Below are 19,426 nucleotides of genomic sequence, written 5' to 3'. Positions count from 1 at the left end.
GACGTCAATGTCCAAGTTCCAACCTAAAATCAACCAAATATCAACGTCTAATTATGTTAAACTGTGACAGTGTGTAGACGTTACCACTATGACATCAATCAGACTTTGGATTTCGGTCACTAGCCAACACAACCTAAAATCAACCAATTATCAACGCTATTTGACTTCGTTATTGGACGTCAAAAAAACGTTGTCCTTAGAAACTGGCTAGACGTTGAATTTTGGTTACCTGACGTCATGACCTAAATCTATAGACCTTTTTCATGGCTGCTGCATGGAGGTTGCAAAAAATGACCAATAAAAGTCTGTTATTGATCCTCTGCTGGCTGATTTGCTGTTGATTCTAATCGCGAGCCGTTTGTGTTTTATTTCGTGTGTTGTTTTTACCACGGTTTGTGTTTTTCTGTCATTTTGAAATGAAACTAGTCTATATTTTCACTTTGTCACAGTTCTTAAATCAGTGTGTCAGTGGCACAGTACAGGCTACGTGTGTGTGTCAAACATTTTGGTGAATTACATTTGTTTGCGCTGGTTATATATTTGAAATAAAGAGAAAATGTTGACTTTAGCGATGACGAGGCTTCATTTAAACTGCAGAAGATGCCGTCTGACAACGAGGGGAAAACGCCTCACAGCAGCTGTTTTCCATCCTATTAGATCGCATTTCCTTAAATGATCAGTCCAGGAGATGGTGCTGATGGACAACAGTATTAGTTCAAAGAGGATAAAAGCAGGTAAAATAGATTAAAACTATCATTTCAAAGCTGTCCAAATTTGACTGTTTACACGCATCAGCTGCCGACCGGAAGTTCTTCGCGTTCTCCTTGCGCATACACGCAAAGCATAATGGGTAATTTTGCGTTCCAAGAAAAAGGTCTATTAGCATAGTATTATTAACGCCTTATGATGTTGTGTGCCTACCAGGTATTGCATAAAGCAAACTTATTTAATGTAACTTTAACACCCTTTAGCTTTATAGCAATGACTTACCAGTCTATTCAACAGCAGTGCACCAACATACAAAGAGAGAAATAGCACTACATCTGCTATTTTAAAGTCTACATTTGAAGAAAAAAAACAAACAATGGATTCCTATCAACCTATTCACAGCACAGCCAAACATCTACAGCACATTCCAAGTTTTTCTTTGCTCTATGAAAACAAACTGCAAACCCTGCTGCATGCAGATAACCTGCTAATCCTCAATGTCTTTTTACATAGGGAATCAAACAAACAACAGTTCATTTTTTGTTAAATCTGGACATCAGCGGAACAGAATGACCCAACTCACCTGCTTCAGAAAGGTCCCGTAATGAGCTGCTGAGTGCACTGCGCTTCAGTCCTTCCCCCATGGCGTAAGAGTCGTCCAGACTAGTGCGGCCCATGCTGCCGTTCCCCGTCTCTTTCTTCAGGCCAGACATGCTCTGAGACATACTGGGCCGGACCACTCCTTTCTGTTTCTCCAGCTCGGCTACAAGCATGCAAACACACACACAGTCAGCAAACATTTCCTAAACATGGAACCACTCCCCTATTAAAGTACAAATGAAATCAAAACCTTATGATTTTGTATCTAACAAAATTAACAAAATTTTTTGCTAATATTAGCAGAATGATTTTGAATATGAGTTTTTAAACCTAAAAACAATGAAAAAAAAAACTTCTTAACTTGCATTTTCAATTAAAACCACTTGTCCGATTAAAAAAAAAACTACAGTAGGTCACGCATGATACATCTACTGAAAGGCATAAAAATATTAGTTTACAAATTGCACAGATTTAGTGTAAGACAAAAACGCAAAAGTATGTTCAGCAAAAGTGCTAAAATTAACTTGAAATGCACAAAACAAAACTTTAATGAATTATTTTAACTGTACAATACAATACAGGCTCATTCTGAAAACGCACCCCTATATACATTTCTGGAGAGCGCCAAATACATTCCAGAAGCGACGTTTTTTGACGTTTTTGTTTTCCCAAATCCACCAGAGACCGCTGTGTACACTTTTTGAGATCTCAAATTTCTCTGGCGAGTGCCATTCATGCCTGCTGTTCACGCGTAAATACACCAGAGGCTGCTGTGAACTGACTGACTGAGCGACTGACCCAACATCCTCCTTTCCTAAACCCAATCAATAGTGTTTTCAAAAGCACCGATTGACCCGCCCACCCTCTTCTCTAAACCCTACAGACAGTTTTAAAAAGCAATCCAGAAAAAGAAAAGCCCTTGTCGGATTTTTACCACCATTTTAAATTTTACCACATTTTTACCCTGTTTTTTACTAGTTTATTTTCGTTTTTGGCTTCTGTTTTTGTCTTACTTTCTGGAACCTTTCTTCGCCAAACTCGAACCCAATCATCGTGGTAAACTCTTCTTTGCATCTCAAGTCCGCTGACGTACATGGCGAGCTACTGAGCAAACTGGTAACAGCGAACCATACGGAGGTAAGCGGTCAGCTGGTAAGCGCGAAAAGGAACGGCATCACACCAACCTGTAGCGTCCATTTTAAAGGGGCATGAAACCCCTTAGTTACAGCAGGGTGTTTTCACACCTCTACTTTGGAAAAAGTAAGAAAAGTGGGCGTGTCCAGCTCTGTTTAGGGGGGAGTGTCGGAGGAACTAAAGAGGGAAGGTGTGGGAGTGTCTATTTGACCACGCGCTGAGTTTCAGAGGCAAAACACACAAACACACACACACACAGGGGAGAAAGTGATGGTGTTTACATGGACATCTGTAGTCGAATTATTTGCCAAATTACTAAATGGTGGATTTTAACTGCAGTTTGGCTCTTTCATTCAGGGAATTCATTCATGTCCCTCGCGACAAACGAGATATTTGATTCGAGGAGCTGCTCTAAGCGTGTATTTTCCATGCAATGTTTGATACCGCACGGCGAATGAGAGAAAAAAAAACCCTCAGCATTTCCCGGAAACTTAGATGCACACGGCAGGTAGTGTCAGAAAGCCGCGTGTGTTATTCCGGTCACAAAATGCGGTGAAAATCCTACATGAGGTTTGGTTGTGGTATTAACATGTTTACACTCGGTGTAATAGTTTGTTCGATACGAACAAACTGAATAAACAAAGAGCGCTGGTCGCTCACTTACCAAATCTGTAGAGACAGGACAATCACCAGCAACTAGAGCCGCGTCTTTATTAAGAGGAGACTACAAGCGAATCCGGATCTCAGCGTTTGCAGATGAGAACAGCTCTCAGGTAAACAATAATCCTCCTTAGACACGTAAGTTATTGTTGTCGAGCGTCGCGTACACTGTTAATCCACACGTGACTCCAGCTGCGCTCTCACAAAACTTAACTGCAGCAAACAATAAAAGCAACACTTCACGCTTGTTTTGCCAACACAACGTGGCGTCTCTTTCGTCTAAACACTGTGACAGTAATGAATATTAATGAAGTTGCACAATAGAGTGCGCAGATTGGTTTGAACCAAGCTTTACTCATGCATTAATGCATCACACTGTAAGACGAAATAAGACACACTCTGGCACAGACGCCCAGTCTACATGCTGGAATACAACGCTATTATGTCATGGTCGTGACGCAGTTTCAAAAATTCGTTTCAAACCGGAAGTACGAATTTACTTGAAATAACGCAAAAACAACCAAAATACACTTTTTTTGTGAAATATGGGTGTCCTAATAGTGTTTTTAGCAGTGTGGGACACATATACGACTGTCAACAGCTCAAAACACGTGTTTAGGTGTTTCGTGACCCTTTACAAATGAAATGCAGCCATACATACTTCTTGCTACGTAATTTGAGATCTGCAGAAAAGTATTTAGGGCTCTGCTTTTCAGAATGAGCCTATGTTGATAAAATGAGTAACAATGCAAATGTTGACAATCATATCCTAATATGACCATGTTTGTTAAAACACAACTCTCAACGTGTCAGCGTACAGTGTCAAAAATCTGTGAATTAGCTGTTTCCCTATTTTGTTTTGTCAGTTTATATGTGAATTGCATTATGGGACGTTGATCTCTGAACTTTTGATATTTGATGTTGAAAATTCAACTCTACAGTTTAACAAAGGGACTTTTATTGACATTTTAGTAGTTTAAAGTAATATAATGTGTGAGAAATAATATGTAGAGAAATAAGTCTAAAAAATTACAGAAAATGTTTACTGACAATCTGTTACAAGGTCTATGTAGCATAATCTACAACACCAACCCAGACAATTGATCAGTTTAGACTATTAAAAATGTTTAAAAGTCACCTTTTTCAACTTTTCAAGGTTAACAGCTGTGAGTAGAAAGATCAAGATCCCATAATGCAACTCAAAGGCATGAATAAACGGGCAAAAAACATGAAAAATGACTAATACATGAAAACAAAATACAGAAATTTACAGTGTACTTTCTAATCGCGTTTCTAATAAAATATGGTTTACTAATGACTAATGATGGATGAGGAAGAATAAAGGTCTGTTTACACTCTATTCGGTACTTCTCCATTTCCTGGACCTCAGCGATGGATTCTCGCAGGTCGCTGATGAATCTCTTGCGGTCCTGAATGTTGGGAGCATTGAAATTGATCAGGACTTTGAAGTCTGCACCTGGAATGGCTGACGTCAGCCGGATGCCATTTGGATAAACTGAAAAAAAGAGAGAGAACATCATAACAAACATTAATAAATGGTATCTTTATCTGGATTCATGGGGTACATCAAGCGTCATGCAATGGCTGTTCCACGTATATAAGGTTTGACCCAATCTACATAGCATAAAGTGCTATAGAAATTACACTACAAAAACTAGAAAAGGTTACTTGACATGATTTGCTTCTCTTTTATATGAAAAATGATGGTTAAAAATTCATGGTCAGACAAACTACCCTGCTGAAAAATCCAGTTTAAACCAGCCTAGGCTGGTTGGCTGCTTTTAGCTGGTCGACCAGGCTGGTTTTAGAGGGGTTTTGGCCACTTCCAGGCTGGTTTCCAACCATTTCCAGCCTGGTCTTAGCTGGTCAGGCTGGGAGATGACCAGCTAAAACCAGCTTGACCACCCTAGCCAAGCTGGGAGTCCAGCCAAAACCAGCTATATCCAGCTTAAACCTGGATTTGGATGGTCATTTTCCAGCCTGACCAGCTAAGACCAGGCTGGAAATGGCTGGAAACCAGCCTGGAAATGGCCAAAACCCCTCTAAAACCAGGCTGGTCAACCAGCTAAAACCAGCCAACCAGCCTAGGCTGGTTTAAGCTGGATTTTTCAGCAGGGTAAACAAGACAAATGCCATAAAAGCACTGATGAGAATGTAAAGTTCTGTGTTTAATTCTCCAGACAGTGATTAAAAACCCACATTCATCCAAATCATTAAGACCAACGCAAACCACCAAGAGCAATGCAAATTGGGTCACAAACTTGTGTGTGTGTGTGTGTGATATGTTTTGGGCACTGAATAAAGTCCAGCAATTCTTAGTATCACATTGCATAATTCCATTCTATACTGTGCACATGGACTAAGTTAAGCTGCATCCATGCCTTTTCATTGTTAATTCATCACGTCATGTAAATAATTACTCTTTGTAAATCAAATAGCGGCGACGCAGTGACGCAGTAGGTAGTGCTGTCGCCTCACAGCAAAAAGTTCGCTGGTTCGAGCCTCGGCTCAGTTGGCGTTTCTGTGTGGAGTTTGCATGTTCTCCCTGCATTTGTGTGGGTTTCCTCCGGGTGCTCCGGTTTCCCCCACAGTCCAAAGACATGCGGTACAGGTGAATTGGGTAAGCTAAATTGTCCGTAGTGTATGAGCGTGTATGGGTTTCCCAGTGATGGGTTGCGGCTGGAAGGGCATCCGCTGCGTAAAACAAATGCTGGATAAGTTGGCGGTTCATTATGTTGTGGCGACCCCTGATTAATAAAGGGACTAAGCCGAAAAGAAAATTAATCATTGAATGGAAATCAAATAATACACATTTTATTAAGACCACAAAAGGGTTTGCACTTGTTTAAGCCAATTGTTATCTAGTCTAATATATTTATCATCATAGTTATCATTCTTGATGTGAACAAGTCTTCAGAGTGCCATGAAGAGCAGAAATAAAATGTCATTTTGATTCAGAAAACAAAATGTCAATAAATAGTTATATTAAATTACATAAACCCATCACTAACAGAATCAATGATGGAACTTTAAGGGGATAGTACAACCACTCACCCCCCCAGAAAAAAAAAAACACTCAGTATTTCCTTACCTTCAAGTGGTTTCTTTATCTTTTTGAAGCTGAAAACTTGTATCGTTGACCTCCATAGTAGAAAAAAACAAATACTATGGAAGTCAATGGTTACAGGTTTTCAGCTTTCTTCAAAATATCTTCTTTGTGAATTAAACTCAGGTTTGGAACAAGTCAAGGATGAGTAAATGACAAAAAAAAACAGTTTTGGGTGAACTGTCCCTTTAAAGATGCCTGGTTTATTATTGTAAGAATAGATTTGTTTGTTGGTTTTTCAAGAGTTCACACTTAGCTGATGACTGATTATGAGCAAGTTTGGCATGCTGTCCCGGGAAAGAGCCCTGAGCTCAAAAGGTGCTTGAACCCTGGGCTCCCTCCCGTTTGCAGGGCGAGAGGGGAGCTTTGAGCTCAGGTAGATCTCGACAACTCCCCCTTTGATAAGAGCTGATGACTAAAATGAATGCTATGAAGAGATATGCTGCAGGATGAGAGTTTGACTGTAGTGCTAAATTTAGATTGATACATTTTTGGAATATGGGAGGAAACCGGAGGACCCGGGGAAAACCAACACGAGCATGGAAAGAACATGCAAACTACACACAGAAACAACAGCCAGCCTGGTAAAGGACTAGAACCGGTGACGTTCTTGCTGTGAGACAACAGTGCTAACCACTGGGCCACCGCGCCGCCCTATGAAGGGAAAGGTGGAGAAGTAGGGGTGGAAGAAACCCCGGCTCTTTATAATGGGTTAGGGATCGCCTGATTGGTAGATCATCCGTAGCTAATGCAGAACCAGCCGTGTTCATTCATAATCACGTGATCCTCTCAAAATTAGTTTTTAAATAAACTCCACTTAATAAATGTCACATTTCTTACATTGGTTCTCGAAGAGCATCACTTGCATCCCGTACAGAGAGAAAGATTGCCGGAAACTATACGTCACTGAGTTTTTCTTCTTTTGGAAGATCTTGGTAACCTGTCACAAACATGCAACAATCCCAGTGGTCATTTATAGATATCTGTACATCAACACAAGTACTACACTGTATCTTCAGTACTCGTTATTATATTGAAAGTCATGTGTTGTGTATCTTTTGTGATCTCTTACCACTAGAAGATCATTAAACAGGAAGATTTCCCGCTGGTGCTGCCCGAGTTTTTGCAGCCTGTTTGGATCTGGGACCTCAAACAGTCTGCAGTAGCACACGAGCCTGCGGTGAGCCTGAGACAGCACCTGTAACACACATAAACATGTTTGTTTGTCTGAGGGCTTTACTGATGTCTGTTTCCTGGACTATATACTGAACTGACATTTTTTTCTAATCTTATCATGCAATATCTCATTCAGATTGTGTTTTCATAAGTCTGCTTATTATTTTTAGGATAATCGTTGGCTACTCTCCATAGTTCAGTTCAGTTTTATTATCCGTGTGGACACACACGCACACACACTTATACAGATACTTTTATGTGCACTTTCCATTGTCGTAATGATGTTTATACTGTACAGACAGGGCCGGACTTAGGCCCAATCCCAATTCTATTTTTGTACCCTCTCCCCGCTAGGCCCACACGGAATCTGCGCGCACAGAATTCCGCAGATTTTCCGCAGAATTCCGCAGATTTCTGCAGTTTTTTAGTCCATTATAAATTCTGTTTATTTACTTGAGTAAATGTGTAAATCGGAATTTATTCAGTTTTTATTCAGTAATTTGTTACTTTTTATTTAATATATTAAAGTGTAAGTTAGGATACTCCCAAAATAATTCAGCAGAAATCCGCAGATTTTTACCAAAATTCTCCGCAGAAATAGCAAAAAACGTCCGCAGATTCCGTCTGACCCTGCCCATGGCCCTTGAAACAGAATGCGAAGGGGATGGGCTTTAAAATTTATCCCTAAGACAAGGGACACCATTACAATACCCGCACACGTCAGCATATGTCATTGTGATCTCTTGCTTCATATGAGATTAGACGATCGCGACTGCTGTAGTTATTGCGGTTGCGTTATTTTTGGTATTTATCTTCAGGAAATCACTGAAGACATATATCATGTTGTCATATTGATATAATGTGGCGATAAGGTCATAACTCTACTCTGCATTTACACAGTGGCCATATTCATTTATGTAAACACAAGAAAGCAACATTAACGTCATAATAGACACTGTAAAACGCCACTAGAAATGTCTGACAGGGTATTCGAGTGTCATTGAGTGTTGTAGGACAGCTGCACAGGAGTTGTTTTTAGGGATAATTTAGCGTTTTTTTTAATAAGCATGATGGTAAAACACAAATGCGGTTATGAATATATTAAAACATTTAATTGTTTGTTGTAAAACTTCGTAATAATGACAAAAAATACTAATTTGTGCATCTCCTGACTTTCGTGTGCAGCCATGCTGCCATCGTAGATGGTGTAGTATTCTGGGAAATGTTCATATACCCCTTGGTTTCGAGTGTGGCCCTCGAAAATCTCTGTTTCAAGGGCTACCTAGCCCTTCCCTTAGCCCTACACCTTCAAGCTAAAGAGAATTGGGACACCATTACCCCTTTACGTGAAAGCGCAAAACGAATGGGTAGGGGGAAGGGGACGGGCTAAGAGGTAGAATTGTCATTGGGCCTTAGTGATTTGGGGGCCCTAAGCAATTCAAAACACTCCCTCTCTCACTATAGATATTTCTGTAGAATAAACGAATTACAAACCTACATCACACATGATGTCACACGGGTCCCCGGTTGCAAAAAGAGATCGGCTGCAATAGCAAACATGTTGTGCGGTAGAATGCCAAATTCCAAAAACTGAAAACTTTTACCGTACACCACACTGCTTTAATGCCAACTGCAGACGTCTTTGGCTAAAAGGGAGCTGAATGAAGTGACGACCTAATTAGAAATGCTGCACTCTGCAGTTCTCATGTTATATCAGGTAAGTTCACGCTATGCTGAATAATACACATCACTTATTTTTGATTGCAGCAATGATTTCAGCAAAAACAGTTACATATGGTGAATTAAACTGCAGACACTGAATGCTCAGAATAAAACGTAAAAGTGTAAGTTATTAAGGTAAAGTTGGCCTTATATTCACACATTCATTCAGTGACAACTTGTGAGTGGGCACACATATGAGCACGAATGCATTTGCTATTTAAACAGCGTTTAAACAGCCAAACTGAAACTAGCAAACAACAATTGTGTCGCGTCTTGCGCTGCATTGCGCCCGGTGTATGAAAGGGCCCTAAGATTTTACAAATTTAAAAAAAAAGAAACAACTTCTACATCTTATATTTGAGGAAACCATGATTGTGGAAGAACACCCTTTTCATTCTCAAGTGCACATCTTTTCATGCAGACAAATCTGTATGTGGCCAGAGTGGTCAAATCAAAATGTTTTACTAATAGTGAACATTTCAGCACAGGTTCATTGGGAATATGTGCCCAGGGCTACATTTTTGAGAACTGTGAAATGTGTGCCCAGGGCTACATGTGTCTGCAGTTTCTGTGTAAAACAAATGCTATGGGGTGGTTGGACGGTGCCGACAACTTGTTTTCACTCTACCGTTACTTGTTTTCACTCAATAAAACACTACTGGTTAGTGTTCTTATTTCTGTACCTTAATTTATATGGGTCCCACTTTATATTAAGTGTCCTTAACTACTATGTACTTACATCAAAAAATAAATACAATGTACTTACTTGGTTTATAATGTATTTGAGAACACTTGTGGTGCTTTTGAGTTGGGGTAGAGGTTGGGTTATGGACAGGTTTGGTGGCATGGGTAGGTTTGAGGGTGGGTTAAGGTGTAAGGGATGGTCAACAGTGTATTTACAATTTAATTACAAAAGTTAATTACAGATGTAACTACATACATGAATTTAATCAAGCATAAGTACACAGTAAATACATGTATTTACACAATAAGTACATTGTAACAAACAATTAATTCCTATGTAAGTACATATTAGTTAAGGCCACTTAATGTAAGGTGGGACCTATATATGCATGACAAGCCGACAGACTTCTGTTACATTCATGTGTAAAAAGGACACCGAGATTCACAGAAATGTACGCAACGACAACGGTACAAAATGTACAAAACATGCCTGAGTAACGTATTTGAGATTGTCAAAAATGTACACAGCGCCCTCTACTGGAGGCATTCAATTCACGGTTCTTAAAAATGTAGGAAAAAATATGAGGTGAATGTGTAGTTGGTAAGATTGGACTGTTTCATATACATGATGAAGTGTACTTACACAGCCAAGACCATGGTGAAGGGATCCCATCTGTAAAGCAAGAGATAAATGGGTGAATAACGCAACTCTCTTCTCATAATTTCAAATGGGGTTACACTTTATTTTAGGGTGTCCTTTTTACAGTAACAAAGGGGCGGCACGGTGGCTCAGTGGTTAGCAAAATCAGAGCCTCGGCTAGGCCAGTTGGCATTTCTGTGTGGAGTTCGCAGATTCTCCTCTGGATGCTCCAGTTTCCCCCACAGTCCATAGATATACGGTATTGGTGAATTAGATGAACTAAATTGGCCATAGTGTAGGAGTGTGTGTGAATGAGAAAGGCTAAAAGGGCATCTGCTGCACAAGACCAGAATAGCTGGCGGTTCATTCGACCCCTGATAAATAAGGGACTAAGCTGAAGGAAAATTGAATGGACTAACAATATGCTTGAGCTCGTGAGCTGGTTGGGTATAGGGTTTTTTGTGTGTAGTTATGCCTAATTAATTGAAGTTACCATAGTAAGTACATGGAACATGTGTAACAAGGACACTTGTTACCCAAACTTGTTGCATCAGAATTGTTGAGGAATGATACAACCCTTTTAAACTATGATTGTTTTATTGTTATTACAGTATCTTATTTTATTACTGTATATGGATAGCGGTCAACAATCTTGACAATTCTATCTGGAGATTCTGATTACAATAAAAACTTTAAGAATGATAGTATAAAAAATTAAAGACACATTTAAAAGTACAAAAATCAAATGTAATAATAAAAAATAAAAGTAATTTTAGTCAATTTTGTACATTTCCATAGACTCCGGCTTCATGATAGCTGTCAATTGAACTTACCTGCTTCTTGCCCACAATGAGTTTCTCCACCTTCTGCACCTGAGACACGTGGTCCTCATTGGTTTTGAGCTCTTTCTTTTGGATCCTCTCATAAATGCCAACCAGCATCTCCCGTGGGATGTCCTCTCCATCATCAACCCCTTTCAAAACGCAAGCACAACACTGCTATTTCAGCAGAATACACAGGCATCTGGCAAACCTCATTTATTTGCATTCTTCTGTGATCCTGTATGAAGTTCATGAACCTGAACTGAGGTTTTTTTAGTAGACAAAAACTAAAACTATTGGTCAGAAAACAATTTGTGTTAACTGAAATAAATGGGAAAACATCACAACAAATATAAACAAAAATAACAACAGTCACTGAATAGCATTTATTAGTAATAATAGTCTTCATCTGAAATCTGACCTGCTGCTGTTTAGAGAAATAACAGTAGATGGCGCGTTCACAAGCAAATGATGTGTATTTAGCATCTTATTTTTATTTAAACATAAAACATGTTCCAACATTCGCCATAAAATCAACTAGTCTATACAGTATCATCTTTAATATGAAGAAGACTGTCTGAATTATTCATATGCTTTCATGTATTCATTACATTTGTACGGGTTTGGATTCAGTGTTTGTTCGAACAATTATTATACTTTTTAAAATTATTAAACAATTATAAATATATAATGTTGTATAATATATATATATATATATATATATATATATATATATATATATATATATATTAGGGCTGTCAAAAAAACGTTAACGTACGCTATTAATTTTAAATATTTAACGCGTAAAAAAAAAATGAACGCAAATAACGCAGTTGCAGTTTTTTTTTTGTTTCCTGTTGTGGCTGACGTGTGTTCAGGGACGGCGTGTGCATAGAGGCAACCTAGGTGGCCGCCTTGGGCAGCAGAATAGTGAGCAAGCCCCCCGGTCTTCACTCTTATCCGCTACACCCACCCCCTCCTTCATGGTCCTTACTTTCATCTGCGAACCGGGCACTTTCGGGTTAAGGGCGGTGTGATTACCGTTTTCCACATTAATAAAACAATTAATGTGGCATCAGCAGGCTATCCGACATTTCCTCCAGATTTTCATGCAATTTCGAGTGTTTCATTTTTAATCTTTAGACTTTAACTGCAGTTCAGCAGTTCACTCTCATTCAGCATATTTTCATTCAGGATGTTTTGTGGGAATTTGTTACCTCATGGCGAATGGAAAGAAAAACCTCTGCATTTCGGGACTCGTGTGATCCTTTAAGCTAATCAAAAATCGCTGCTTACATGGTAGACTCTTAATCAGTATTATTTTAATCATAAAAGTGGTGTATTGGTGTCCATGTAAATGTACTGTAGTGAAAGTGGCAGACGGAGTCGCAAGCTGTCAAAGACAGCCCTATTCTCTGCCTTTAAGCTGCTTCCATAAACCCTTACATTTCATAAGTTTGACGTGTTTCCCCCGACACGCAACTTTTATAAAGCGTTTGCTTCACATTGCTGTGTCAGAATCCTTGCTTGTAAAATACAGCCACACTTTAGAATGCTTTTTTTAGCAAATTTGATGAACCCAATCGTGCCTGTTGATGAATCTGAAGGGATCTCTCACTCACCGGGTCCGCTGTAATGCGTGCGTTGTCTGTGTGTGTGTGTTTGTGTGTTTTTGTAGATCACTTAGAATCCAACATGGAAATCATTTTTGTTTGTTATTGGCATCAATTGTTTTGAAATTCAAATGGCACTTACTTGCCTGTGTTTTTATTTCTGTAATAAATACAACGTTTCGTGATTAATCATGATTAATAAAAAAAAAAAGTGTGATTAATTACGTTAATATGTTTAATCATTTGACAGCCCTAATATATATTGTATTTCTAAGAGATTTGCACCAGAGTTAATGTGAGCTGTGCAAATTAAACTCCCCAAAAAGTAGTCCAAATATCTAAAAAATTCTTAAATCAAGAATTATTTTCTACAGAAGAAAAAAATATTGCTTTATTTTTAGAAATAATATGTCAAGATAATGTAAGTTTTTCCTTAAAACAAGCAAAATAATCTGCGTGTCCTTCTGTTGGTCCTCAGAAATCTCAATACCCAGATCTTGCTTCCACATTTGTTCCCACTTCATTTGACATACTATTTCTGAAAACAAGACAATATTTTTTGCTTGTCTAAAAAATGTTTCTTGATTCAAGAATTTTTAGATATTTGAACTAGAAACAAGACAAAAACTCAAAGTAAGAACATATTTTTTGCAATGCTTTGCTCTGCTCAACGCTGTGTATGTTACGATAAACTATTAATACTAACACTAAAACTAAAAATATAAAAAAACTAAATGTTATTGAAATAAAATCTCATTTAAAATGCTATAATACTCATCATCAGAACACATCCTTGATTGATAAAATGTACAACTAAAAAAACAAACCTCGTAGATTCTTGACGAAGTCCTCCAGCTTCATCTTGCGTTCGATCTTGACATTGGGGCTGTACATGTCTGTGTTGAGAAGGATAATGGCGAAGGCCAAGATGAAGATGGTGTCGGGGTTTCTGAACTGGCGGACCACGTCATGGTTACAGATGCAGTAGCGCTGGCTAAACAAAGAAACACACCACAGCTCATTCTAACCCTGATCAACCAGATTAAAACACTATAGTAAAACTCAGTCACAACGCAACCACTACATTTGCATGTGTCTTCATCAAACACTCCTCATAAGACCAAAGACCACTTGGACGGTTTAAATCAGAAGGACTCAAGTATGCTAATTCTTTCGATGAAACTGCAGCTTACTTTATTATGTTACTTGCCTCACAATGGCTACTCTAGTTTTTCTCGCTGTATATTACCAATAAGACGACAACTTTTATATGGTGCGTTTATAATAAAGGAACTCTCCGCTTTTTTTTGGAAACATGCTTATTTTACAGCTCCCCAGAGTTGAACACCTGAGTTTTATCATTTTGAATCCATTCAGCCAATCTCAGGGTCTGGCGGGAACACTTTTAGCTTAGCATAAATCATTGAATCAGATTAGACCATTAGCATCTCACTCAACAAATTCAACAAAGAGTATTGATAATTTTCCTATTTAAAGTTTGACACTTCTGTAGTTACATCTTGTATTAAGATTAAATGAAAAGTTGCTATTTTCTAGGCTGATATAACTAGCATCTATGCTCTCTTGCATTACAATCATGGAACTTTGCTGCAAAACCATGGCTACAGCAGGCGCAATGATATTTAGCTGGGGACTATTTTTAGGTGCAGCATGATATCACATCATATACCATATCTGCTGCAGTCATGGTTTAGCAGCAAAGTTCCTTAATGTTTGGTGAGCAGTATTGGGACACTTGAGAAATGTGTTTGAGAAGTTAAAAACGCTTCTAATTTAATCTTCAAAGGTGGTTCAGTATGTGTCTGGGGATGTGTGTTCTGTGATCTCACAGCACCTGAAAGCCTCGATCAAACGCTCCACCTTCTGTGCTTCCCCCTGAACTCGGATTTGAGCCTGAAATTTCCGCAAAGCTTCATCCAGCTCCATCCCTGAGAAATCCAACTCATCCACCACACAGCTGCAACACACACATACACATCCCTTAGAAGATCTCGCATACAGCTACTGCCACTGCACACAAACAGGGTAACATTATAAGAAAAGGTGTTATTATTAGAACAGAAAGTGATCTCCCTGCTGAAAAATCCAGCTTAAACCAGCCTAGGCTGGTTGGCTGGTTTTAGCTGGTCGACCAGCCTGGTTTTAGAGGGGTTTTGGCCACTTCCAGGATGGTTTCCAGCCATTTCCAGCCTGGTCTTAGCTGGTCAGGCTGGGAGATGACCAGCTAAAACCAGCTTGACCAGCCTAGCCAAGCTGGGAGTCCAGCCAAAACCAGCTATATCCAGCTTAAACCAGGCTGATCAAGCTGGATTTGGCTGGTCATCTCCCAGCCTGACCAGCTAAGACCAGGCTGGAAATGGCTGGAAACCAGGCTGGAAATGGCCAAAACCCCTCTAAAACCAGGCTGGTCAACCAGCTAAAACCAACCAACCAGCCTAGGCTGGTTTAAGCTGGATTTTTAAGCAGGGCTACAAACAATTTGTTTTTGGATATACTTTTTAGGGGTCTAATTTAACATTCTAAGAGCCCACAAAATCGCAAGGTGTGTAGATGCACATAAGGCTGATTTATACTACTGCATCAAGCGCATGTGTATGTTACGGCACGGCTTATGCGCTGACGCGCACCTCTCAAAAAATGTAACTACACATCGCAACAACACGTAGCACAAGCTCTGTGATTGGTCGGCTTGGTATCGTTGACGAGTGTGGGCGGGACCGAGAGCCGCCCAAGCCCGACGAAGCAAGTGTTTACAAGTATGGAGTCCCGTGAAGGAGCTCCGGATGGAAAGTTTTGTTTATGTTTACCTCATGGTTTAAGTTGTTACACGTCCGCCGTTTCCTGCCTCAAAATGAGCGAGTTTGAACCACTTGTACATTAAGGAAACGTTCAGAAAAAACAAAAGACCAGCGAAGAAACTCGACACAAAGGAACAATAACACCTACTGCAAAGTGCCAACTAGTGTTTCGGAAGTGTATTGCAGAGCCACAGAAACAGCGCACAAAAGTATGAATGCACAGCTACGCGCGTTGCATGCGCCATGAGTCATGGCGATCACTTGACGCAGAAGTATAAACCAGGCTTTAGAGAAGGGAAAAACAGGAAAAACAGTCTGAAAATGATTGTCCTTATCCTCTTAATAAGTTATGTGTATCTTTTGGACATAACGTGCATTAAACCAATCTCATCTCCCATTCCATTTAAGACTAAGTTCTGGTCGCACTCTTTACATGGTGGATGTTGTAAGCAGAAAAACTTGACGGGACTCTTCACTTGTATACACTCACTCCAACAGGTTTACGTGGCTCTTAGCCCCACCCACACTCGTCAGTGCTACCAAGCCAACCTATCTGCGCTACATGTTAAATTTTTAAGAGGTGCGTCAGTGTCTGCGTCAGCCACGGTGAGTTCTATGCAACGCCGTGAAGGCTGCGCAGGAGCATATGTGTGCGCATGATGCAAAAGTATAAATCAGTCTTTAGTTTTCATTACTAATAAGTGCTGTTAGTGAGGCCAGCAGGGGGCGCCCAACCTGCGGTCTGTGTGGGTCCAAATGCCCCAGTATAGTGACGGGGACGCTATACTGCTCAGTGAGCGCCGTCTTTCGGATGAGATGTTAAACCGAGGTTCTGACTCTCTGTGGTCGTTAAAAATCCCAGGATGTCCTTTGAAAAGAGTAGGGGTTTAACCTCGGCATCCTGGCCAAATCTGCCCACTGCCCCTTGTCCATCATGGCCTCCTAACCATCCCCATGTTCCAATTAGCTTCATCACTGTCTCCTCTCCACCAATCAGCTGGTGTGTGGTGTGCGGTCTGGCGCAAAATGGCTGCCGTCGCGTCATCCAGGTGGATGCTGCACACTGGTGGTGGATGAGGAGATTCCCCCCCATTGTGCAAAGCGCTTTGAGTGCCCAGAAAAGCGCTATATAAATGTAAGGAATTATTAATGTAAGGAATTATTACTGTTCATTTTCCATTAAAAAAAAAATCATTTTGCTAACTGTTTAGATTTTTCTTGAGAGTGTACAAAACACTGGATCTGTGCCTATTATTTGCACCTGTTATAACGTAATACCACACGTGGGAGTACTTTATTTGTGGAGATTAAGAGCTACGACATCATGTAGTTCTTTCAAAGTAAAAATAAAAACAATATAGGAAAAAATGTAAATACTCACTCCAAAACATCCCTGTTGAACTGTTTCTGTCTGTTCCCGAGAAATTCCCCAATCATTTGTCGACTCAAGCCTTTCCGCTGGAGCAGGAAGTGAGCCACACCCACAGGCGTGTCGGGAATGAAGCCCCTCTCTGTCAGGTACTGAATGCCCTTCTCTGGCTTTCTGGAAGTAGATTATTCTAGATTAGGTCACCATTATGTTTTGTTGGCTCAAAAATATCACCTACATTTAAAAAAAAATGTTCATTCATTATTTTTTTTGTTACTTCTAAAAGAAACGAATGAGATTTCATAAATAATATTAGAACTGGCATAACCAAACACTTTTGACAACATGCAAAAATGCAGCAACACTTGCTGACTACAGTTACATTTTTGGCTTTGGTTTACGATTAAAGGTGCAGATCAGTATGTAGGATTAACAACTAGTGGTTGCACTAGGTATTGCAGTCCAAATTCAAAACATTGGAGAGTTTTTTTTTTACCCTGATAATTCGATGCACATGCAGGTTGCCAGATTGATGACACCAACATGAGCGAGCATGGCTGATAATCGAGCCTTACACTACAATAAGCTCAGCTAATGTTTACATTTGTAATATTTGTATTGTTTGGTAGGCATTGATTAAAAACACTAAAAAATTTGACTCAATAACTGACATTAGCATTGTATTTAAGAGAAATAATTATGTTCACTTACCATGTTTCTTACAGTACATCCGGAAAGTATTCATAGTGCTTCACTTTTTTACGTTACAGTCTTATTCCAAAATGGACTAAATTCATGTATTTCCTTAAAATTCTACACACAATCCCCCATTATGACAATGGGAAACATTTTTTTTTTGAAATTGTTGCAAATTTATTAAAAATAAAAAACCTGAAAAACCACATGTACATCAGTGTTCACAGCCTTTGCTGTGAAGCTATAAATTGAGCTCAGGTACATTCTGTTTCCACTGATCATTCTTGAGATGTTTCAGCAGCCTTATTGGAGTTCACCTGTGGTCAATTCAGTTAATTGGACATGATCTGAAAAGGCATACACCTGTCTATATACGATCCCAGGGTTGACGGTGCATGTCAAAGCACAAACCAAGCATGAAGATAAAGGAATTGACTGTAAATCTTACAGAGAGGATTGTCTCAAGGCACAAGGCTGGGGAAGGTTACAGAAAAAATTCTGCTGCTCTGAAAGTTCCAGTGAGCACAGCGGCTTCCATCATCCGTAAGTGGAAGATGTTTGGAACCACCAGGACTCTTCCTAGAGTTGGCCAACCATCAAAGCTGAGTGATCAGGGAAGAAGGGCCTTAGTCAAGGAGGTGATCAATAACCCGATGGTCACTCTGTCTGCCTCCAGCGTTTTTCTGTGGAGAAGGACAACCATCTGTGCAGCAATCCACCAATCAGGCCTGTATGGTAGAGTGGCCAGACGGAAGCCCCTCGCCATCTGGAATTTGCCTAAAGGACTCTCAGCCCATAATAAACTAAACTGTCTGCTCTGATGAGACTAAAATTGAACTCTTTGGAGTGAATGTGAGGTGTTACGTTTGGAGAAACGCAGGCAGCGCTCATCACCAGGCTAATAGCATCCCTACAGTGAAGCATGGTGGTGTTGGCATCATGCTGTGGGGATGTTTTTTAGCAGCAGGAACTGGAAGAGTAGTCAGGATGGAGAGAAAGATGAATGCAGCAATGCACAGAGACATCCTGAATGAAAACCTGCTTCAAAGTGCTCCTGACCTCAGACTAGGGCAGGGGTGGGCAAACTCAGTCCTGGAGGGCCGGTGTCCTGCACAGTTTAGCTCCAACTCTAATCAAACACACCTGCTTATAGATTTCTAGTGATCTTGAAGACACTGATTAGTTTAGTCAGGTGTGTTTGACTAGTGTTGGAACAAAACTCTGCAGGGACACCGGCCCTCGAGGATCAAGTTTGCCCATCCCTGGACTAGGGCAACTGTTCATCTTCCAGAAGGACAATGACCGAAAGCACACCGCCAAAATATCAATGGAGTGGCTTCACAACAACTCGGTGAGTGGCCCAGCCAGACCCCAGATCTAAATCCTATTGAACATCTCTGGAGAGATCTGAAAATGGCTGGGTATTGTGTGTAGAATTTAAATGAATTGAATCAATTTTGGAATAAGGTTGTAACATTAAAAAATATGGAAAAGTGAAGCACTATGACTAGGAACTTACACATAGCACCTTTTATAAATTGGCTATGCTATAATTACATATTTTTTGTGGTAATTCGAAATTAAAAAGTGAATTGTCTTCATCGCTATTTAACAATTGAGGTCATAGACCTGTTTCTTTCCACTTTTAATCATAGTG

At 39.9% G+C, this 19,426-nt stretch overlaps 2 protein-coding genes across 11 annotated transcripts in view; both read right to left on the bottom strand.

Annotated features, from left to right (window-relative positions):
- zgc:113278 overlaps nucleotides 1-19,426 on the bottom strand; it is an 852,580-nt gene that overhangs the window by 406,444 nt on the left and 426,710 nt on the right. The window lies entirely within an intron of this gene.
- Nucleotides 1-19,426, bottom strand: part of iqsec1a (IQ motif and Sec7 domain ArfGEF 1a) — a 127,511-nt gene that overhangs the window by 15,711 nt on the left and 92,374 nt on the right. For all 9 annotated transcript variants that reach the window (NM_001386594.1, NM_001386595.1, XM_073937936.1 and 6 more), the window contains 9 exons: nucleotides 17,086-17,247; nucleotides 14,741-14,863; nucleotides 13,713-13,879; nucleotides 11,285-11,424; nucleotides 10,455-10,484; nucleotides 7,302-7,427; nucleotides 7,070-7,169; nucleotides 4,457-4,618; nucleotides 1,292-1,471 (listed from right to left, as the gene is read on the bottom strand). In NM_001386594.1, the coding sequence (NP_001373523.1) occupies nucleotides 1,292-1,471; nucleotides 4,457-4,618; nucleotides 7,070-7,169; nucleotides 7,302-7,427; nucleotides 10,455-10,484; nucleotides 11,285-11,424; nucleotides 13,713-13,879; nucleotides 14,741-14,863; nucleotides 17,086-17,247 (1,190 nt within the window). The remainder of the gene's footprint in view (nucleotides 1-1,291; nucleotides 1,472-4,456; nucleotides 4,619-7,069; nucleotides 7,170-7,301; nucleotides 7,428-10,454; nucleotides 10,485-11,284; nucleotides 11,425-13,712; nucleotides 13,880-14,740; nucleotides 14,864-17,085; nucleotides 17,248-19,426) is intronic.

Source organism: Danio rerio, chromosome 23, assembly GCF_049306965.1.
Source record: "Danio rerio strain Tuebingen ecotype United States chromosome 23, GRCz12tu, whole genome shotgun sequence".
Taxonomy (NCBI): domain Eukaryota; kingdom Metazoa; phylum Chordata; class Actinopteri; order Cypriniformes; family Danionidae; genus Danio; species Danio rerio.
This window is presented reverse-complemented; position numbering and strand designations above follow the sequence as displayed.